Consider the following 23,608-nt stretch of genomic DNA (forward strand, 5'->3'; position numbering starts at 1 on the left):
TCATCGATTAACAACTCTCAGACTCTATTGCCATCCGTTTTTTTGTGGTTGTACTCCCTTATTTATTCAGTTGAGATCATAGAATATTTCTGAATAATTCTGTTTTAGTTTGCCTGTATGTTCCTTCAGGCGGGTTAGGGGTGCTGATCAAAGAGTCATCTGACTGTGCATTGTTCAAATAAACACAAGACTCGAACAGGGATTTGAAATGTTATTTACTGAACTGATCGTGGTGAACTCGGGAGTGGGATCATGGCTTTCTGCACTCCTCCGCGTCTACAACTGAAGGACGACACGAATGCTGAAAGATAAAAAAAAAAAGGGTTTAGAATGTGGATATCAGATTTAAAATACATTATTGATTGAACTGGTTCTCGTATTTATAAAAAAAATGTAAAAAAGAGAAGGCCTCTTGGGGTGCAAATAAGTAATAAATCCTGTCTCAACAGAGGGTAGTACTGACGCATCAAGTCCCCTGATAGAGAAAATAAAAAAACAAAAAAAACAGAGACGCCTGAGAGTATACTGAGCACATTAACATGATACATTTTGAGGCTTACCATTTCCCAGCATGCATGAGATCAAAACCTTCGCTGATCTTCTCAAAGGGCAGAGTGTGAGTCACAAACTCATCTACTTTGAGCTTTTTGCTCATGTACTCTTCCACCAGTCGGGGAACGCTTTCGACACTCTTGTAGCCTGGGAAAAAGTGGAAATAATTGAAGAACAATTGAAGTAGTATTGTGTGATTCATCCAACTGTGGCAAACAAAAAAAAGTTTTAATGCTTTTATTTTGTCTATACATACACAAAGTTACTGTCAGGAAAAAAAGTGATTCAATGTTGTGTACGTGAGCATAAATCAATATCTGTTCATATTACAATAGAGCCTCGTTTTTAAAAAGGATTACACATGTCAAAAGCAAACGATATATCCAGTCTGTAGAAGTTACATAACTGTATGCACAGGGAGTGCTTGTGTAACAAGTTTGGCCTCACTCCAGACTGACAAAACATTTATTCTAGAGAAATGAAGGATTTGCTTGCTCTGTGCAGGGTGTGTGCTCCCTTTGTATGAGAGCAGGGTTTTTGCAGTGCAGACAGTTTTATCCATATAAATAAAATCTATCTTGACATCCAATGTCCTCACATTGTTGGAACCAGCCACAGTGGCAATGCTTAGAAACATCTTTATCTTAACTAAACTGTTCGGAGCCTCCTCAAATTAGCACATGTATATATCACATCAACTTGCTCGTTACCTCCAAAAGCAGTGCCTTTCCAGGTGCGTCCAGTTACCAGCTGGAAGGGGCGGGTGGAGATCTCTTGACCGGCCGCTGCCACCCCGATGATGACGCTGGTGCCCCAGCCTTTGTGGCAGGCCTCCAGGGCTGCCCTCTGTCGCCAAAACACCATATAAGTACAGCATTAACACTCACATTCGTTTATCATCTGCAGATCAGTCTGGCCTTTCTCATATCTCTCAATCTGGCCCTGCTCCCTTGCTTGGTTCTTGTGGCTAGTGAGATACGGCTAGTCTCACGAAGCTAGATTGACGACTGCACGAACCAATCAGAAGATGCCTTCCACTGTAAGGGACGAACCTTAGGTCTGAATGCGCCTGATTGATTTTTTTTTTTACCAGACTCCTCCACACAGGGATTGGAGAAAGGCCAGACTGATCTGCGGAAGAGAGGCTGGCTAAGGATCTTTAGTGGCAGGGTTGTAATGTGTAAAAAAGCACACAGAGATAAATAACTTAGTCTGGGAGCTGGTCAATAATAAGGGATTATCATTTTTCCCACTCACCATGATTCCCACATTGCCAACACATTCGAAGGAGTAGTCCACACCTCCGTCCGTCATCTCCACCAGGACCTCTTGGATTGGCTTGCTGTGGTCCTTCGGGTTTACCATGTCCGTGGCACCGAACTCTCCAGCCGTTTTGAACTTGTCGGGGTTGAGATCGATTGCGATGATCCGGGCCGCACCGGCTTTTTTACAGCCCATGATGGCTGCCAGGCCCAGCGCCCCCAAGCCAAACACTGCACAGGTAGAGCCCGCCTCCACCTGTAGGGAGAGGCCAGTTTGGGTCAGCACTTTACTGCCACTGATAGTGCAGCATTTTGCAAGTGCTTGCATCGTCAAAGTTGTGTTTTTCACTGGCATAAGGGAAGTGCTGCAAGTACATGCTGGCTCAAAATCAATAACTTGCTATTTTAAACAATGTGAAGCTCTACTGTAGCACAGCGTTGCTTTGAGCAAAGTGCTAACGTCAGCAATCTAACATGCACACCATAAAACGTGGGGACAATTTATTCTTTCATATGGGCAGAGTTCGACATCTTCACTTTTCACTGAATTGTAATTACACAGTGAAAGTCATTTGGCTTGCCTAAATGTCGGAACCATTAATGTCTGCTCGAAATGTCTCTGGCAATACATAAAATACACACAGACTACCTTACAGTCAAAGAGCTTACAGGCCAACATGCTGGGGCCTGAACCCTATGTAGCTGTATGTTTTTTTTTCGCCCACAGATCCAGTGTCTACAAGTAGGACAATGGAAAAATAAGGAATATGATAAGCTGGCTGTCATGGTGTGAGGAGAGGAGGCTGACTTACCTTGGCAGTGTTCAGAGCAGCTCCATAGCCGGTGGTGATGCCACAGCCAAGCAGACACACCTTGTCCAGAGGGGCCCTATGGTCCACTTTGGCCAGGGAGATCTCAGCCACCACAGTGTACTCAGTGAAGGTGCTGCAGCCCATGAAGTGGAAGAGGCTCTTCCCTTTGCAGGTGAAACGGCTTGTCCCGTCCGGCATCAAACCTCTGCCCTGAGTGAGTCTGGAGAACAAGACACAAGCACAGATCTAACATCAACTTGACAAGCAGGATTTTGATGTTATCAGCTTGGTGAAGTCAGCGATTCTGGAGAACGCTGTCAAAATCAGTGAAAATCTCCCCACGATCTGTACCGTGTGTGCGCTGAATAAATCTGGTGTTAATACACAGCCTAGGCTCTGTAAACTGGCATGTGAAAGCTACAGGGGGCACGTTTTGTTGACATACTATTTTTACATACCCATTTACAGAGCTTAGGCTGTGTATAACCTACAGAATTGTATGGACAGGTAGCAGATCGTGAGGAGATAATCACTGATTTTGACAGAAAGTGAATTGACAACAAGCGTTTCTTCAGAATCGCTGACTCCAACCTTTTAATCAGTGAAGTTGACGCGTGCACTTTAAACCCCCGGGTGACTTTTTTACCTTATCTTCTGACACAGGTTGGTCTTGGGACTCTTACAGAACTTGCACTCTCCACACTGGGGCACGTACAATGGGATGACGGTATCCCCTGAAACATAGTGAGTATATGTCGCCCTTTGAGCATTTGCACTACAGCTATACATGAAGTGACCCTATTCTGTCTAAAGAAGATAAGTGGGAGAGAGAACCTGGTTGAAACTTGGTGACTCCCTCTCCAACGCTCTCCACGATGCCGGCTCCCTCGTGGCCCAGCACTACAGGGAAAACGCCCTCAGGGTCCGAGCCACTGAGCGTGTAGGAGTCAGTGTGACAGATGCCTGTAGCCACAACCTGAAATAAAGCAATGAGATCGGATCTCCATGCTCAATACATTTAAGGCAAAACACTGCACGTTGGCTATAGGGTCCAACTTTTTACTTATAGATACCAACATGAACTTTTTGGCTAGTATGAAAGGAGACATGTTATGGACGCAAAAACAATGTTTTTCTTGCAGTGCCAGGCTTTACAACTAATTCTTATCTGGAAATGATTATCTGCCTCATTGTGGGTTCATCAATCAACTCATAAATCAAATGTCATGGGTCATTTTTCAAATCATCTACTAAATATGAAAGCATCACTGACTTCTTAGAGGTTATACCGCCGATGTAAAGATAGTTTCAAAGTAAAGAGCAGACCTTTATTAAAATGTGAGTGCATGTGTCAGTAGCAAACACAGTATAGCCCTGATTCATTACCTTGAGACGAACCTCTCCGGCTTGAGGAGGTGCCACCTCCACCTCCTCCATCACCAGGGGTTTCCCAGCCTCCCATGCTACGGCAGCTTTGCACCGGATCACCTACAAACACACATCGTTCACAAGCTTCAGCTGCTGGCCCCCTTGTGTATGACTCATGACAACATGGGTCTGAACATTTAACCCATTCAGAGCTATAGAGTGTCCCTTGTTAAAAGAATGGAGTAAAACATATTGCAACTTTCTTCTTTTACTGTGGACTTTATGTAAAATAAAATAAAAACAAGATCATGGTCAGTTTACCATCAGCTGTTCTAATCAGTCTACAGGCTGAATATAATAGAAACAGGAAAACTGCCTTCAAGACAAACTTTGACCTTTTCACTTGCTTGTGCAGACCGTGTTGCAAAAACAGGAAGTCTTGACTGGAACACTGGCAAATACTTACCACGCGCACATAACTTTTTACTTTTTTTAGATTTTTATAGATTTCGAAAACAGCCTGGTTGTTTCTATTTTTTACATTTGGGGGGAAATTCTGACTACTAGACATTCCAACCCGCCTTTGACATTATACCTGTGGTCCTTTAAACAGACCCTCTCCTCTACCAAAACACCTAGCAGGGGAAAAACATTCACACAAGTTCAATATCCTGTTGTAATTTGTGCATGCGAGGGGAAGTCTGTGTGCTTACCCTCCCTGCAGTAGCCATGCTGAATCACGAATGGACTCTCCCACAAAGGTTAGGTAACAGTTAAGGATGTTTATCATTGTTTGGTCCAATCGCAAAGAAAGGGCTGTCCTTGTGAGGGCTTTGGGCTGTGGCCAAACACTTTGGGATGGTTCTCTCTCCCTCTGCAATACTCATTTCCCCCGCAGCTAATGTTTAACAGAGGTGCAGATAAGCACAGGGGGATAAAACACGAAGTGGATACTGCATATACAGTAAGACTCTGAACACAGTCAGTTCATATCGCATTCAAGGGGGCACCATTTGTCTTACAGCTTGAGTGAAGAATTTGGTAAAAAAGAAAATAGTTTGGGATTTTCCACTGATTTTATATTTGCTGTATACATTTGAATTGTTTTTCAATCATATTATTAGTTATAACCACTACAGGGAAAAATACACATTATTTCATTAAATAAATGTCTCAAATGTTATGATTCAAGATGGTGATGCATTGTGATGATGAGCACGGTATGTAGTGTTACAAATTCATAATTGTCAAATAGAAATCATAGCCAATCAATCACTTATGCTCCTCTCTTTGTCTCAAAATGTTGCATGCTTCTACACCAAAGACAGGTAATGTCTAATTGTTTAATCTAACACAATAAATCTAGTGTGTGTAAGAACCATTTAAAACCAGGGTCAGTCTCAGGTTCCATTGAAAACAGAGAGCAATCACACACTGTTAATTTCTTCTGCTTTCAATCACAAAGCGGCTGCTACGAAAATGTAGTCATATAGTTTCTTCTCACTTTTGATTGAATGGGCCTCTTGTCTTCTGCAATATCCTATCCTTAATTATACATTATTCAAACAACAGGCAGAAGATGGTTTATTTGTCATATGCACAACAATAACAGCACTACTCAGGGCCCTTTCTACACTCATATTTACAACCTTGTCTATCAAGTTAAGAAAACATTGGTATAATTAGGCGGGCTGGAGTAAATGTTTGAACGACACCTAGTTTAATAGAGCATATTATGCGTGAATGCAGTGCCTATTAAATACATAATTAAACCAGATCACAAACAAACAGGGCACATAAGCCATTTGTTTAAACTATTTTTTTATGCAGCTCTGTAAACACTTGGACATGTTTTTGCTCATTAATGTGTGAATACTGCAAATACTTCTTACCACAATTATCACCACAATCTGCACCATAAACTGTTCATAACTTGATAGATTTTATGTACAGGGAAATCACTGAATTTGGGTTTGATTTAAAGCACCATGGTGTTATTCTGGAGAAACACTCAGGACCGCCCGGATGCTGTAAAATAAAAAAACAGAAAAGATATTAGAGGTCTTGGACCTATTCATTTATCTGCGTTGCTGTCGACTCATGAATTGTGGAGAAAGTATAGGAGTGTTAACCTACCATTCACCACGCTTCATCAGTTCAATGGCATCATTGATTTGGTCCAATGTCATGTTGTGAGTGATAAACTCATCCACCTTCAACTTCTTGTCCATGTAGGCTTTAACCAACTTTGGCACGTCGTCCCTGCCCTTATAACCTAAGCAAAAACATATCCACAAAATCTCAGAATAAGAGTATAGACATTCACCCAGAATACAACTAGCTATACCCGAAAGCCATATAGTTAACAGAGATTCATTAGTCAGTGGTGATGCTCATATTTGTCTCACCTCCAAACATGGAGCCTGTCCATGTGCGTCCAGCAATGAGGTCAACTGGTTGGGCGGAAAACTCTTGGAGCGCTGTCCAGCCAACAATCACACTGACACCCCAACCTACCACACAAGACTGCAAGGCACTGCGCTAGATGGAGAAACAGATCAAAGTCAGTGGGCTTGTAACCAGTAGGGTGGAGGTCCAAATAGCCGTACTATTTGACATTTGAATCATCTGTTTTTTGAGGGGATCCATCATAAAGCACATACAGTAATACAATTCAACAGACATGATCACATACAACAAATACACATGAAGGTTCTTGTTTACCGACCCAGTAAATTTGACAACAAGCATTCTCCAGAATCGGAGGACGTTATGATTCAAATCAGCAACATGACGTTTTAAGGGTAACCAGTAAATCATTCTTCCAGAGGCGTAATTAATTAATTGTTCTTATGTTGTGATATTCATAGACAAGGTATTGAGGCGTATAGTCGTGGTGGGTAAGGGTTGCAGTTCGGTGGGCTAAGGAGCTCATCTCTGCTTTTTGCAGATGATGTGGTCCTCATGGCGCCATTGGTCACTAACTTTAGAATGGTTTAATTGGTTAGAATGAAAGATTATTGTTTTAATAGTTAGGTAACACCTCTCCATTATCTTCCTAAACCAGATGAAATCAAATCTCCCTACCATGACATCCACCTTCCCGGTACATTCCAAGGAGTAGTCCACTCCTCCGTTGGTCATCTCAGCTATAACTTGGTTGATGGGTTTACTGTGATCTTTTGGGTTCACAAAGTCAGTCGCACCAAACACCTTGGCCTTCTCAAACTTGTCTGGATTAATGTCGACAGCGATAATCTTCTTGGCTCCTGCAGCCTGGCAGCCCATGACTGCAGCCAAACCCACACATCCCAGGCCAAACACAGCACACGTGGAGCCTGGTTCCACCTAAAGCAAAATAGACTCTAGTCAACATCACACTTTAGGTTGGACCCCTCAATGATCCATACAGAAATGATCAATGATTTTGTGTCCCATAATACAATTTGCCAAATGTACTTGTCACAAAATTTCTCCGTCAGTTGTTTCAATTGAATAGTATTGATGTAAGCTAAATATCTACAACAGACATACACACCTTAGCGTTATTCACTGCTGCTCCATATCCTGTACAGATCCCACAGCCAATGAGACAGACTTTGTCCAGAGGGGCGGCAGGGTCAATCTTAGCCACAGCCATCTGGTTAACCACAGTGTACTCAGAGAAGGTACTGTTTCCCACAAACTGCAGCACCTTCTTCCCTTTACATGTAAACCTGGACTCTAGCGGTGCCATCATGCCTGGACGAGTTTCGGCCCTGAAGAAGATAATTTATTGACTTAAAAAAATGTAATTTAAAAATTTGATGGCTGATATTGTCATGGTCTGCCTGTGTCTTGTCTTGTTTTGGTGGTTTCCCTGTGTTTCCTGTTTTAGTTTGGTATGTCTGTCTTGTTTCTCCCCATGTCCTGTCAAGTTTCCCTCCTGTGTGATTACTGGCCCCGCCCTAATGTGTTCCACCTGTTCCTTGTTGCCTACCCTGTCTTTTGTGTGTATATAAGTGCTTGTGTTTCATTGTTCCTTGTCTTTGCATTATGGTTGTTGGTGAGTCTTGTCCTCTATGTTACCAGTGTTCGCATTTTTTTTTGTTGCCTTTTTTTGAGTTGTTGCATTTTTGGAGAATAAATTATCCTTTACTTTAACCGTCAGCATTTGGGTCCTACTTGCCGGCCTGCCCACCAGCTACCTTAACAGATATTGTCCTAATAGAGGGTTCTTTTGAATACTTCCAAGTCAATTTTAATTGAAAAACAAAGAAAGATCTTAACTATCTGTCCCTTACTATCTATCTATCATCAGAAAGCTCCTAAAGTTGCTAATTTGATAGAGACATTGTTGAAAAGCCAACTGATAGCTCACCATCCGTTCTCACACTGATTGGTCTTTGGGCTCTTACAGAAGCGACATTCTCTACACTGGTTGTAGTTCACAGGAATCACTTTGTCTCCTGAAAGACACAAACAATGTTGTCATGTATGTTACAGCCAATGCATTTTGGCCAACTTTATATTCATTTTGTAATAACAGGATACAATGGTTGTAATAAAGGAATAATGCGGATTCCGTCCTGGCTGTGGAACGGACCAGCTTTTCATTCTCGCAAGGATCCTAGAGGGAGCTTGGGAGTATGCTCATCTAGTCTACATGTGGTTTGTGGATCTGGAGAAGGCGTATGACCGAGTTCCCCGAGAGATACTGTGGGGGGTGCTGCAGGAGTATGGGGTGAGGGGGTCCCTTCTCAGGGCCATCCAATCTCTGTACGTCAAAGCGAGAGCTGTGTCCGGGTTCTCGGTAGTAAGTTGGACTCGTTTTCGGTGGGAGTTGGCCTCTGCCAGGGCTGCGCTTTATCACCAATCCTGTTTGTGATATTCATGGACAGGATATCAAGGCGTAGTCGTGGTGGGGAGGGGTTGCAGTTCGGTGGGCTGTGGATCTCATCTCTGCTGTTTGCGGATGATGTGGTTCTGATGGCATCATCGCACTGTGACCTTCAGCTCTCACTGGATCGGAGTGTGAAGCGGTTGGGATGAGGATCAGCACCTCTAAATCTGAGGCCATGGTGCTCAGCAGGAAACCGATGGATTGTCTACTCCAGGTAAGGAATGAGTCCTTACCACAGGTGAAGGAGTTCAATTACCCCGGGGTCCTGTTTGCGAGTGAGGGAACAATGGAACGTGAGATTGGCCGGAGAATCGGAGCAGCAGGGGCGGTTTTGCACACGCTTTACCGCACTGTTGTGGCGAATCTTCGTCGGTCGATCTTCGTTCCTTTTATCTTATTTTATTATTTTTATTTTATTTAACCTTTATTTCACCAGGAAGGTCCCATTGAGTTACAGTAACTCTTCTCACAGGGAGTCCTGGCCAAGACAAGCAGCAGAAAAGAAGTTGCAGAATTTGCACAAGGCCACACACACACACAAACAAAGTACACCACAATTGACACTATAATGCTAAAATTACACTTCATAACAGGCTATATAAAAACAAGCTAATACATACAGCTAAAAAAAACTAATTAAAAATAAATAAAAGGCATCAGGTTAAAAACAGTTGCAGTGTTCTTTTAGAGCTGATTGTAACATGTGTTTAAAGGTACTGAGTGGTGGGAGTGATTCCAGCTTTAGAGTGGCTTGAAGTTCATTCCAGACCTTTGGTACATATGATGAGAAAGCTGTTGTACCCAGTTGTGTTCTTGTTAGTGGTGTGGTTAATAACATATATTCTGATGACCTTGTTTTGTAAACACTGTTATGGAAGGAAAGCAAATTTGAAATGTAAAGGGGTAGTTTACCCATTAGTGCTTTCGCAATAAAAATCAGTGCATGTAGTTTCCTTCTAAGGGAGAGGGAGGGCCATTGTACAGCCTCATACAGAATGCAGTGGTGAGTTCTAGCTGGGGCACCTGTGATGAAGCGCAGGGCTGAATGGTAAATTACATCTAGTTTGTTTAATAGCGATGAGGAAGAATGCATATAAATGAGGTCACCATAGTCTAATACTGATACGAAAGTGCTCTGCACTAACCTTTTCCTTGCTAAATGAGGAAAACACTTTTTCATGCGAAAAAAGAAACCTAATTTAGGTCTAAGTTTTTTTTAAAAGGCTCACAATATGGACCCCGAGAGACAGCTTATCATCAAGCCAGATACCCAAGTATTTATAAGACGATACTCTCTCTATTATCGCACCATCCTGAGTTGTTAAAGTGATGTTTATTGGAGAGTGTGAACGAGTAAAAATCATTGACTTAGTTTTTGTAGCATTTAGTACCAAATTTAAGCTTACCTGAGATTTTTGTACTACACTAAAAGCAGACTGTAAATATGTAATTGCTTCACTGACTGATGTGGCAGATGTATACATAATGGTATCATCTGCGTAAAGATGAATCTTTGTTTGCTTTAAGTCCCTACCTAAATTGTTTATATAAATGGAAAATAAAATGGGGCCCAAAACTGACCCTTGTGGGACACCCATTTTTACTTCCAGCAAAGATGAGGTACAGTTATCCAATGCCACACACTGAGTTCTACTACTGGTAATTAGTGAACCAGCTTAATACAGTGGTACTAAAGCCTATACTTTGCAATCTCTGCAGGAGAAGGTGATGGTCCACAGTGTCAAATGTTCCTACCCTCACCTATGGTCATGAGGGCTGGGTAATGACCGAAAGAACGAGATTGTGGGTACAAGCGGCCGAAATGGGCTTTCTCAGGAGGGTGGCTCCCTTAGAGATAAGGTGAGAAGCTCAGTCATTCGTGAGGAACTTGGGGCAGAACCGCTACTCCTTTGCATCGAAAGGAGCCAGTTGAGGTGGTTAGGGCATCTGGTAAGGATGCCCCCCGGGGCGCTTCCCTAGGGAGGTGTTTCAGGAGCTTCCAGCTGGAAGAAGGCCTCGGTGAAGACCCAGGACTAGGCGGAGAGATTATATCTCTATGACTTCGGAGAAGCGGTTGAAGATGAAGATAAAGGTAATAAGTGAATACCTTCAAAATGAGACAAAACTAGATAATGACCATATCATAATGCTGTTCCAAACATGCCTTTTTGTTCCAAGATCATTCTCTACAAAGGATATGTTAATTGCTGTGACTTCTTACCAGAGGTGGGTCGTAACGCGCTACATTTACTCCGTTACAAATACTTGAGTAACTTTTTGAATACATTGTAATTTTAGGAGTAGTTTTATTGCAACATACTTTTACTTTTACTTGAGTAAATATTTGAAGAAAGAACGGTACTTTTACGCCGTTCCATTTGGCTACGTGACGGTCGTTACCTTATTTTTTTATCTATTTTATTTATTACATGCGAGAGCTATTTCTCTCATGATTTCTCTCCCCGGGGACGTCTTCAGCCAACATCTCTATCACGTGACTATTTCAACCAATAAAAACCACATTACAAAAGCTTGCCAATCAAATGCAGCCACTTCAGTCACATGACAAGTGTTGTCATGTTGTCATAGGGCTCAACCATGGGCTTAACAATGTCCGCGGACTTTTTTAAAGGCTGCGGTTCCGCACCGATGTTGTGTCCGTGGCTGTGCCATGTAGGTTAAACGCATATTTTACCGACTATCTGGGTGAGTCGAGAAAATGGAAGAAACCGCTGATTCCGAGGAGCAATAGCCACACCCCTGGCCTCAAATACAAACTCACACACTCGCAAGCTCTCAATCACACTAACTCACAAAATAACAATCACACACTCACAATGACACAGACTCCCACACACTCGCAATTACAGAGAAACTGTTCTTCTTTGACACATGTCCTGTTCTCCCTGTAGCCTACTCACTTCGCATGCCCCAGTCTGGCTGTGTGAGAGTCTGAGAGTGGTCTCTTTGTTCAGCCACTCTGTAGTTTCATACGTTAAGTGAGTGTGCCAGCAGGTTTTGATGTGTAACGAAGTTTAATTTTGTGTTTTATATTTTTGGGGCTAAACACAACCTAGATAATTTTCTCAGGGCCAGTGACATATTGTAGGAATTTGTTTTAAAATGTGTATATGCAAAACAATTGCAACAGTGTTATAAGTGTATTGGTTTTAATTAATATAATTTTGGACAAGCCTAATTTATTATCATTTTATTTGAAGGGTGATGTATTTAATTTGGCAGATAGTTAATTTATTATTGTTTGAGTTCAAGGGTTATTCATTTGATTTTTAAATACCTTATTTATTGTTTTATTTAAAATTATGTTATTTAACATATCTTTATTTGAACATTGCTGTTTTATATTATGTGCATGTCTATTCTGTACCGTTTGTGTTGCTCTGTATATTTCAAAAATAAATCCGGAGTAATTCAGTAGGCCTACTTGTACTCTTGAGTACTTGAGTAGTCTTTTCACTGCATACTTTTTTACTCTTACTCGAGTAATAATTTTTTTGATTACTTTTACTTCTACTTGAGTAATTATAATCTTAAAGTAACTTACTTTTACTTGAGTACATTCTTTGGCTACTCTGCCCACCTCTGCTTCTTACCTGGAAACACTGCTGGTAGTTTCTGTGTCATAACCATGAATCAGTGCTGCGAAATGCGAAATTGTCTGTTTCTATTTCATTGTAATATTATGTTAAACCAAACAGCCAGAGGCGCAGGGATTACCTGGAAACACTGATGGTAGTTTTTATGAAAGGCACTTGCCACTCACAAGTTTTTCTGTGTTAATTGTCTCTGAGAAGGGACAGGTGTGTGAGGTCTATATCTAGCCCTTGGCTTCCAGTGTTCAGAGCTGACTCATCATCAGAGGCAGTGAGAGCATCAACTCTCGCATGTATCTGTATATAAACACTTGTCGGTGTGATTTACGCACAGTTCATTTATGTTTTCTTTGGGAACTATTCTGCCAGGGATGTTGGCTTGTATGGTCTGGTTTTTCAGTTTTCACCTGGCTTTCGCACCAGCCACTTAGTAGGCTCCACTCTGTATTTCCCCCAGCTGCTCGGCAGTGTTGTTTTTAGTTTCGCTTTGGACCCCATCAATTTCCCCCCTTTACTGCGGCAGAGGGCTTTCATTTTGAGGCCTTTTATTCTTCTGTTTTTCTCCCATCCCTTACAATTGTTCTGCGACTTCTGTGGTAACCTTTTATGGGCTTAACCTCAAGACTTTTCCGGTCCGCAATTGTGTCCCCCTTCCTGTTAATATAACAAGCTCATATTCCAAACCATAAGAAACTGACCTGGCTGAATTTCGGTGACTCCAGACCCGACACTCTCTACGATCCCGGCTGCCTCATGGCCAAGAACAGTTGGGAAGCCGTCTGGATGCATACTCTCCAAAAGGTGGTACAAGTCCGTGTGACACACTGCAGTCGCCACAATCTGTAACATGACAGTTAAAAAAACCTGAACACAATGCAAAGACGAGTGAGTGTGTCAGTCTTAACACTTTTACATGTACTGCCACTTTAACTTAGAGTTAAAATCAAACCGCACTAAATGGATCTTATGAGCTGCACTAAGCAGGATGTTTATATCTAAACTACCTCTGTGACAGCCACTGTTTGACATAGTGAGGCTGCTGCAAAGATAAAGTGAAAGAAACAATTCAAGTCACATTTCTCACCTTGATGCGGACCTCGTTGGCCTGGGGTGGGGCTACCTCGATCTCCTCAATCACCAGAGGCTTGTTGGGCTCCCAGGCCACTGCTGCCTTGCACTTGATGACCTAGATGACAGTGACACTACTTGAAGTTACCCAGCTTGAGGTAGGCCAGACACTATTGGGGATGACTGATGTTAAGCCATACAGTTTTCCCAGAAAGAGCAACAGTGCAGACTTCTGGTAAACTGGAGAACACAGGTAAAGCAACAGTAAACTGTAAAAGGCAACATGCTATATTAACAAGACCCAGGATAAGGTGTTGTAATCCTTTGTGCTAATAATCAATGTCAAAACAACTGCTATCATATCAAGCAAACTGATAGCTTTAAGATTGTCCCTACATTTTTTTATTATTACATATTAACATCACGTGGTTTCTTCATTAAAACCACTTGTTGGGACCAGATGTTGTTACAATGTGAAAGCAAACATCACATTAAAAGCCACACAGGTTGTTTGACAAACATGAGCTGGATTAGCACAGTATACAATGTTCTAATCAATACAATCATGGTTCGCAAGTTAATTATTAATTTACCATGTAGAAAGCACCCTCATATATAGTGTGTGAGCTTGACATAGGAAATATTCATGCACAAATACAAAAAGAACAATCACATAAAGCGGCCTTACTTACCTTACCAGCAGTAGCCATTTTGGTTGCAACGATAAGGGTAAAGAGATATGAGCAGGACAGGAATCAAGAGAGGACTGCAGCTGCGGTGCAAGAGTGCAGAGCATAGCAAGATAGCCAAGATCTCAGGTTCTCTGTGTTGTGTCAGTATACTGTAAAACTGTTTCGAAGGCTTTCAGAGGGGCAGGCACTCTCTGTTATCAGAACATTGTTCCAACACGTGAGAGGACAACAGAGAAAGAGTCTGAGTTGAAAAAAAACAAGCGACAACCACAACTAAATCTCAAAATACTTTTTTTATTAAACCAACGTTAATACACAGCCTAGGCTCTGTAAACTTGTTTGTAAAGAAAGGGTATGTTAACAAAGGGAGCCCACCGTAGCTAACCACATGCCTCTTTACACAGCCTAGATAGATTTTTTTACAATGTACACAGTACGGACAGGTAGCAGATCTTGAGAAGATATTCATTTATTTTGACCTTCCTGACCCTTGGACTTCCGCCTGTTTTTTAATGGTCAGTAGGCTATATAATGTGAACTGTCTCGTAAATGAGTTGTGTGCAAACCTGGTTTTGTACCTCTACATAACAAAATGTCTCCTTTACGTATCTTTTGGCCACAAGTAGTTGCAACACTTATGCCTTTTTTTTTAAAGATGCAGTTACTGATTTTTGGCCACTTAGGGGCAGAGTAAAAACTCATTCCTTAGTTGCTACATGCTTCACAGTGAAGATGCAGGCCAGAAAACCAAACATTTAGCTAAAAGAAGCTAAAATGCTCCATAAACCTGAGCGAAACTACAAAACTGGATCATAATTCCTTGTGGTTCATCATGACAAGAAATCTTTTGTGGAATAAAAGTAACCATTTCATTGAAAAAATAAAAAGCTACTGTATCGCTAGTCAGCCAGGCAAGCTCAAACAAGTCGAATTTCTAACACTTTTACTTGTTTATTTGTTAAAATTCAAGTTGTTATGACTTATTGAGTATTAGCTACTATAGCTTTTAGATTATACTGTGCTTTCACATATTTGAGATTTGAAATTTCAAACTAAATGTGTCCTTGTCAAAAAAAAGGCCTCTCTAAGGGTAAATCTGTTTATAATCCCATCCCTTCACATCTGATATTTGTCCTCAGGGCAGAGGGCAGCAATGATACATCAAGTCCCCTGTCCAAAAAAACCCAGACGGTCACCAAATTCTTCAAAATGTATCTTAAATCGAGATTTACTATTCTCCAGCATGCATGCGATTAAAACCACTGCTGATCTTCTCAAAGGGTCTGAGTCACATGTTAGAGGAATACTGTCAGCAATGACAATGACAATGAGCTCATACATTTAATCGAGAGAAGAAATAATGTAGGCCTACATATTATTTGTTGGCTTTACAAAAATATGATTGCCGTCTCTTTATAAAGATAGAATTGTCAGGTATGATGACACAAACTCTGCCATGGGTAGGGCAGTACCCACAATGCATCTGTCACACCTCACGAAATTGCAACAAAAAAAATAATACTATAAAAAGTTAAACAGGTTTTCATGAACATTTCTTAACAAATGGATTTCTGACACCTATTATCCCATATGCCAACAGCTTCCACCCAGATAATGACGCGGGTGCCCTATAATTTATAGCTGGCCTGCAGGGCTTATTGCAGGCCAAACACTGCACAGGTGGACCTGGCCTCTGCCTAACCCCATTTCAACATCTAGAAGGGAAAAAAATTGAGGCCAGATTGTCATGACATCTCCACCTTTCATTATATCCACGTCTACAGCCAGGAGGCTAAACGTTGGGCTGTGCACAGCACAACAAGATGGATATCTGATTCCCCCTAAATTCTGGCATTTCCACAAGTTTTTACATGTGCAAACTGGAAATATACAAATATGTTATACTGTATGTATGTTAACGGTTGAATGGAAACAAACTTAATATTTATTTTGCTACAAACTAAACAAAGTTGGAAAATTAGGCTCGCTTAGTTATGAATATACAATTGTGAAGATAAGAATACATTTTAGATTTTCTATACAAGTAAAAATATATAGCTAATAATAACGGATGTAAAGGTCAAAGTGTGTCTCTCTCTAAAAGGTTGTAGTGGGTGTTTCCTCTGTATATGTATGGCCTCGTTCGGCATCGAGCTATGCATGTGCACGAGGAATGTGCCCATAGTAGGTTGGAATGAGTATTTGTTTCTTTAATGAATATCTAATTTACTACAATGTTGATGTGATGATGATGTGGTTTCATCTCATTTAAGCTAGTGTGCCTCTTGTTTAAATCCAATATCCTATCCTTGATTACACATTCTTCCAGGCAGAGGCACGACTCAGAGCTCATCCAAGCAGAATAATTACAACCCTGGCTGCCAAGTTGAGCAGAAATTGATATGATTAGGCTGGCTTGAGTAAATCTATTTCACTGACACTTAGAAAATAGTTTTAATAGAGCATTCAAAGACATGCCAGTCATGCTGAGAGTCTGTCAGACTAAAATGCAGTGCCTATGACAGACATAACAATACATCCAGAAGAGAAATGCCACTTGTAAGGACCATTTATTTTGCTTCATAAACACTTGGACATCTCAGAACACTGCAGCTGGTTCTCGTCACCATCTACTCATAATTCACTGAATAGTGTTGTACAGTATAATGTGCATAATCCGAAACATCTCTCTATTTTGTCAACTGTTGCTAGTATGGATATTGAGTACAACAAAACTGCAGGTCCCTTTAATGATCTTGGCTTCATTGAAAGCAACACAATGGTGTTATTGTGGAGAAACACTCAGGACTGTCCGGATGCTGTGGAGGAAAACAAAACAGAAATGAGAGGACTTGCACTTATGAATCATTCATCTGTGCAGCAAGTTAGTTGAATCATAGAATATGAGTGTAAACCTACCATTGGCCATGCTTCATCAGCTCAATGGCATCATTGACCTGGGCCAAGGTCATCTTGTGAGTGATGAACTCATCCAGCTTCACCTTCTTGTCCAGGTAGGCTTTAACCATCTGTGGCACTCCATCCTTACTCTTAAATCCTGTCAACACAAAGAGCACATGCAGAATCCTAGAACATAGAGTTTACTCTTAATACTTGTTGAATGATTGCAGCGATCTAGCCAACCGCCTTTTCGCGAAGGCACAGGTATACTTGTAAGATGATTAAAGGTCTATGTGACGTATTTACCTCTAAGGTAACAGGCCATAACAAACATGTGAGAAATGCATTTGGTTGCCAGTTGGCACAAATAGAATGCAGGCCTAACCAAATGTTAATGAGCCAGTTCCAACACATAGTTAACTAATATGCTAATAAAGCCTAATTGCAAATAAAACGACCAGTGACTAGCACAATTAACATAGTGTCTTTACTTGGACAAGATTGTCATATGTGACCTAAAAGCATCTCACCTCCGAACAGGGAGCCTTTCCATGTTTTTCCACTGATGAGCTGAATGGGTCGGGCAGAAAAATCGACATCTGTCCAGCCAACAATCACACTGACACCCCAACCTTTCCTACAAGCCTCCAACGCACTGCGCTAGATGGGGGTGGGGGGGAGGAACAAGTCAGTGGGCTAGTAAGATCCCAGGTGAAGCAGTGAAAATGTGTGCTTTAAATGTACAGTATGTCGTATCAGAGCTGATCTTATTTAAGCTAGAGAAGCTAGTTACTGAAGATGGCAACATCCACCACTGCCTCAAGTCTTTCCACAATATCAAGGGATGAGTTGAAGATGTATGTAGTTATTTATTCTACAGTAGGGGAGAACGGGGTAAGTAGGCACACTTTTTACTCTAGTGAGAATTGCTTATCACATAAACATCTTTCAATAGTCATCCCTACATTAAATTGAAGCTTAAGGTGTTGGCTTGAAATGTGTTCCCCCTGTCTTTTTATATCTTATTGTAATAAAGAAGAAATTAATCAAAGACACCCTTACACATTGTGACAACCAACCCCATCAAGGGGTCGGTTGTCAAACACTATGGGGTTGTTTGTCACAATGTTATCTTAATGGGAATAATCTTAAAAAGAAGGCAAGCAAGTAGAACTAAATTTGAAAGTTTAATTGCATTGTCAAGTTGACAAATAGGCCTACATAACTTACTGTAGCCTTGGCAGCTGGTCTAGTTTGGGATGCACTAGGTTGTTTTGATTTTGTTGCCCTTTTTTCTTTTTCATGCTAGCTGCCTTTTCCTGCTATATTCTTTCCTTCTCTGGGGTGTCAGTGAGGATACAGCTTGACAATTTATTTCGTTATTGGGTTCCTTTTCCAGCTGCAGCCTTGAGATAACATGTGACAACCAACCCCCCAAAAAATGTGACGACCAACCCCAACTTGAATTTCTTGCTAGCATCAAGGCCAACAACCATCTGACAACTAATTAGCTTGCTAACCACAATCTAAACTATAGTTTACCCTTCACACTTTGTATGGGTAACAAGTGTTTTGTTATAAACCCATTGTGTAAAAGCCTAGAAGAAAAATACTGAGGAGCTAAGTATTTTCAATTTGACATGAAAAACACAAACAGTCGTCTCACCTCAAATTCAGCAGTCTAACTCCAAGGAAGACTATGTAGGTGACCTCTGATCCCAATTCTGGATATTTACATACCAAAATTTCACAGACAGCACCTTCTGGTTCCGAGATATAACGATTGTGACAACCAACCCGTGTGACAAATTACCCTGTTCTCCCCTACTTATTTGTTTTCCAGCAGGTGCATTCTAAACATTCTATACACTGTACCTTTTAATAGTTTTATAAAAGTTATTTTGGGGAAATAATCTTCAACACAATCATCCTCCTTGAGCCAATTTCTATCAAATCTCCCTACCATGACATCCACCTTCCCGGTACATTCCAAGGAGAAGTCCACTCCTCCGTTGGACATCTCAGCTATAACTTGGTTGATGGGTTTACTATGATCTTTGGAGTTCACGAAGTCGGTCGCACCAAACACCTTGGCCTTCTCAAACTTGTCTGGATTAATGTCAACAGCGATAATCTTCTTGGCTCCTGCAGCCTGGCAGCCCATGACTGCAGCCAAACCCACAGCTCCCAGGCCAAACACAGCACACGTGGAGCCTGGTTCAACCTAAAGTAAAACAGGGTGTTTACAACATGGCAATTTGGGTTGGACCTCCTAATGATTCATACAATGAAGATCAATGGTTCTGTGTCTGATAAGAAAAGTGTCAGATGTACAGTCATACACACCTTAGCGGTGTTCACTGCTGCTCCATATCCCGTACAGACCCCACAGCCGAGGAGGCAGACTTTTTCCAGAGGGGCGGCAGGGTCGATCTTAGCCACAGCCATCTGGTTAACCACAGTGTACTCGGAGAAGGTACTGGTTCCCATAAACTGCAGCACCTTCTTTCCCTTACATGTAAACCTGGAGTCTAGTGGTGCCATCTCACCAAGACGATCACTTGCCCTGAAGACAATCATTTAAATAACGGAAAAATTCTGAAACACAGTTTTATTGCTGCTTTTCAGTTTGTGAGAAAAAGAGTGTTTTTTCATCTCACCATCCCTTCTCACACTGGTTGGTCTTTGGGCTTTTGCAGTATTGACAGTCATTGCACTGGGAGATGAACAGAGGGATCACCTTGTCGCCTAAAATGCCAAACGAATGTTGCCATGTCAAATGCATTGTAGACCAACTAACAAAACAACATATCCAATGGCCCATCTTCGTGCTGAAATGCACAAATATGCCTTGGTCTACCCATTGCTTGCAAGTCTAAAGGGATATAAAAGTGTGCTGTTGACGTTGTTAGCTTCAACTGACCTGGTTGAAATTCAGTGACTCCAGGTCCAACGCTCTCCACAATGCCAGCTCCCTCATGGCCAAGGACTGCAGGGAAGCCGTCTTCATGCATACCCTCAAACAGATGGTACAGGTCTGTGTGGCACACCCCAGTTGCCACAATCTACACCGAAGACAGCAACCATACCATCAAAACACTGATGTTAGTTTCTTTTGAACAGTTGGGTATTGTGCGTAGCGATCGACAGTTCCCTGAACCCTTTTGCAGAATAGAAATGGTCAAATCACAGCACAGCAACTGTAACAGCTGCCAGTATGCCGGACGAAGGGGTCATTCCAATTTCAGGGCTCCATGTTACCAGATTAACAGTATATGGCACCAAATGTTGCATTAAATTAAATATACTTCAGTGGAACAGAAAATGGAATACAGTTTTGTGGATAAAATAGAATACAGTAGTGAAGTAATCAACACTGAACTAATATTCATGTAACATTCATGACGTGGTAACGTTACTTGAGTGATTCATATCTATAGCACTCGGTTGAGTTATGTTATGCCGAAAAGCCAGAAAGCCTAGTTTCTTAACCCAACATAAAATCCCATTGAGCCCTGGGAACATTGATACGCCCCCCACAACAATGGTGACACTTTGGATCTATGTTGGTCCACAAACTCTTCAGAATATGGGATTATGCACTAAAGTGTGTAAATTAGTCATTAAGTACTTGTCTTGAAAGAGGACCACTCTTACCTTGATGCGGACCTCGTTGGCCTGGGGTGGGGCTACCTCAATCTCCTCAATCACCAGAGGCTTGTTGGGCTCCCAGGCCACTGCTGCCTTGCACTTGATGATCTGTTACACCATGTCGTGGAAGTTTTTAATCAGTTAAACCTTGTGGGAATAAATGAACTGAAACTTCTCAATATAAACTGTTTAATAAAAGTAGATAAAACAACAGAGTTACAGAGTAAAGTTCCAACCTGCATGGTCAGCCCCCGACGGGACTGACCCTAACTTTTGGTCAGACAGGGATTTTAAAGGCCCCCTTCAACAACGGGGGTGTCAACTAACAGATGTCAACTAACAGATGGTCAAACAGGTCTCAGGGGTTTATTGTGGTCATTGTGGTTTATTGTGGTCAGCGACAATAAACCTTAAATTAGTTTAAGCAACTGTTGTCAGCACATTTCTTAGAGGAAATGCACATGTGTTAAACTGATGTGATATACATATAGAAAAACAGATCAATACGATAGTTACAAATAAATTTGCCCTCACACACCACATACACTTTTACATTTAATCTCATGTCCACACACCATTGCCCCAGGCCCACCTTTGTGATCTGAATTTAATGTTTATGCACATGTTTTATTTAAGTGTTTGAGATATTTCTGTTTTGGGACATTGGTCCGTGAGAATCTTCATTTCATTCTGATTTACCTCAGTATGTGGAAATGATAACTAGAAAACTTGGCACTACCAAAGTTAAACTTTACCAGGATGGTAATTTATTGAACACCTTTAAGCACCCACTCCAGTAGCATGTGCAGTTTCAAGTGCATTTATTCAAACAATCAACAAGCTGAAATGTTTAAAAGTATGGCTTTCATTTACTGCAAACTATTATGCTGTGATTTCATAGCCAACATTCATCTAGTAGTCAAATTGACTCCAATGCCACCATGCCAATGGTCTTCATAGCAAACATTAAACAAATGGGTTTCACATATTCATTGCAAATATTACTACATGTAACCAATGGAGTACAAATGTTTCAATGTCTCTGATACAGTTTGCTTATTTACCCCAATACTTGAAATGCTATGTATTCTTGGGCGTTTCCATTTTACAAATATTTATTCATGCTCAACCCCTCATGCTTGCCAATATCCAATTGTGCAACACTGTCTTGATAGGTTCAGATTGTGTGCAAAGTCAAAATAGGACAATCAATGTTATACTGAGGCAAAAGGGCTGGAAAAAATAGTTATTTTATTGTTTTAATATGCTGTGAATAAAAATCCTTTTGTTGTGTAGAATAATATTTCTAGGTTGGTTTGAGTGTTAAAAAAACTTGCATGGGCAATGAGTTATATTTTAAACCCTATGCATGGGAAAACTGAAGCACTTATTAACGTCAAATATCACCTTGGTCTACTACACTTCAAAACATCAGTTCTACATTTGAGTTATCCCATATTGAATTATATACCTACCTTCCCAGCGGTGGCCATTTTTGCAGCAAAGATGATTGATGAAAAAAGGAAGGTTGAGTTGAGTTGAGTAAGAAGAGCTACCAGACTGTAGAGCGAGGAGGAAAGAGCTTGGACTTGAGGGTTTAAATACTGTTGCAAGAGGAGGAAATTATCCAAACATTAAAATGGGCAGGGACTTCTATTTTTTCAACTACGCCCACTTAGTACCGGGGCCAAAGTTCAAAGCTAGCATATCAGTCCTGTAGTATTTCCTTTACTCGGTTATGCAGACACTGGTGCTGGATACTGACAGAGTTAAGGCTAATGTTGTCATGATCCTGCCTGGGCCTTAAGCCCTTGTGTTGTTTTTTTCCCCTTTACCCTTGTCTGTGTCTGGTGCAATCACAGCTGCCATCAATCACCAATCAACTGCTCTTCATATACCCGGACCTACATTTGAACAAACATTCGGGTGGAGGAAAATAAACAGGGGCATTCTATAATTTGTAGTGATTCAGCTGCAGCTTTGAATTCAATAAAAGAAGGAAAATCTAAGTCCAGACCAGACTTAAGTGTGAGAATACAACAGTCTCTATTTAGAAGTTACAAGGCAGGGAGAGAGGTGGGGTTTCTCTGGGTACCAGCACATGTGGGTGTGAAAGGGAATGAGGAGGCGGATGAGGAGGCAAAGAAGGCGGTGAAGGAGGAAACAGTACACATTCATTTGCAACATGGGATACCGGAGTACATGGAAAAAATAAACAGGGCTCTAAAAGAAAGGTGGCAAAAAGCTTGGGAGAAGGAAAAGAAAGGTAGGGTGTACTTTGCAGTGCAGGAAAATGTAAACAGAGGTAGGTGCACTTTTAGGTGTGTTAGAAAGGATGCAGTAGTTATCACAAGACTGAGGCTTGGGCACTGTGGGTTGAGAAGTGGGCTGGCTCTGATAGGCAAACACCCAGATGGCAAGTGTGAGTGTGGAGACAGAGAGACTGTGAAGCATGTACTCCTCCAGTGTAAGCTCTATTACAGTCAAAGGAGGAATCTTTTCCGGAAACTTGGATCAGCTGGGGAATTAGTTTTCAATATGCACAACCTTCTGAATCTGGAGTCATGGAATAAAACAAAGGACTTGTTGGATTATCTTCACAACACTGGACTATATTCAAGGATTTAGAGTAACATAACAAACAGTGGGGGGGCAGCAATACGCCATAGCTGTGTCAAGTCTGCCTAAAATCAAAGAAGAAGAAGAAGACGTTACAGGACACTGCTTGCCCGCACCACAAGACTGCAAAACAGTTTCTACCACAGAGCTGTGACATTAGTAAACTCCACTCCCACTCTACTGTCAC

At 41.4% G+C, this 23,608-nt stretch overlaps 2 protein-coding genes across 4 annotated transcripts; both read right to left on the reverse strand.

Annotated features, from left to right (window-relative positions):
• Window positions 1–194: 194 nt before the first annotated feature.
• LOC307261835 (alcohol dehydrogenase class-3 chain L) lies at window positions 195–22,363 on the reverse strand. Of its 3 annotated transcripts, none has more exons than XM_080042486.1 (9): window positions 22,278–22,310; window positions 4,013–4,114; window positions 3,461–3,602; window positions 3,273–3,360; window positions 2,627–2,846; window positions 1,810–2,070; window positions 1,263–1,398; window positions 561–699; window positions 195–301 (listed from the first exon to the last, which is right to left on the reverse strand). In XM_080042486.1, the coding sequence occupies exons 1-9, from the start codon at window positions 22,293–22,295 to the stop codon at window positions 277–279; spliced, it is 1,131 nt and encodes a 376-aa protein (XP_079898612.1). In that variant the 5' UTR covers window positions 22,296–22,310; the 3' UTR covers window positions 195–276. The 3 variants fall into 3 exon arrangements, with proteins under 3 accessions (XP_079898612.1, XP_079898611.1, XP_079898610.1); XM_080042485.1 differs by lacking the exon at window positions 22,278–22,310 and adding an exon at window positions 4,708–4,755; XM_080042484.1 differs by lacking the exons at window positions 195–301; window positions 561–699; window positions 1,263–1,398; ... (3 more) ...; window positions 3,461–3,602; window positions 4,013–4,114 and adding exons at window positions 16,813–17,069; window positions 17,170–17,308; window positions 17,682–17,811; ... (3 more) ...; window positions 20,075–20,216; window positions 20,809–20,910 and having other exon boundaries at window positions 22,278–22,363.
• On the reverse strand, window positions 5,989–14,289 carry LOC307261574 (alcohol dehydrogenase 1-like; the record flags this gene model as incomplete). The annotated part of the gene is made up of 9 exons (XM_080042156.1): window positions 14,251–14,289; window positions 13,575–13,676; window positions 13,189–13,330; window positions 8,355–8,442; window positions 7,533–7,752; window positions 7,082–7,342; window positions 6,403–6,535; window positions 6,131–6,269; window positions 5,989–6,022 (listed from the first exon to the last, which is right to left on the reverse strand). Exons 1-9 carry the CDS (start codon window positions 14,266–14,268, stop codon window positions 5,989–5,991), a joined length of 1,137 nt encoding a protein of 378 aa, XP_079898282.1. The 5' UTR covers window positions 14,269–14,289.
• Window positions 22,364–23,608: the final 1,245 nt, after the last annotated feature.

This window comes from Ammodytes marinus (assembly GCF_949987685.1).
Source record: "Ammodytes marinus genome assembly, chromosome: 15".
NCBI classification, from domain to species: domain Eukaryota; kingdom Metazoa; phylum Chordata; class Actinopteri; order Uranoscopiformes; family Ammodytidae; genus Ammodytes; species Ammodytes marinus.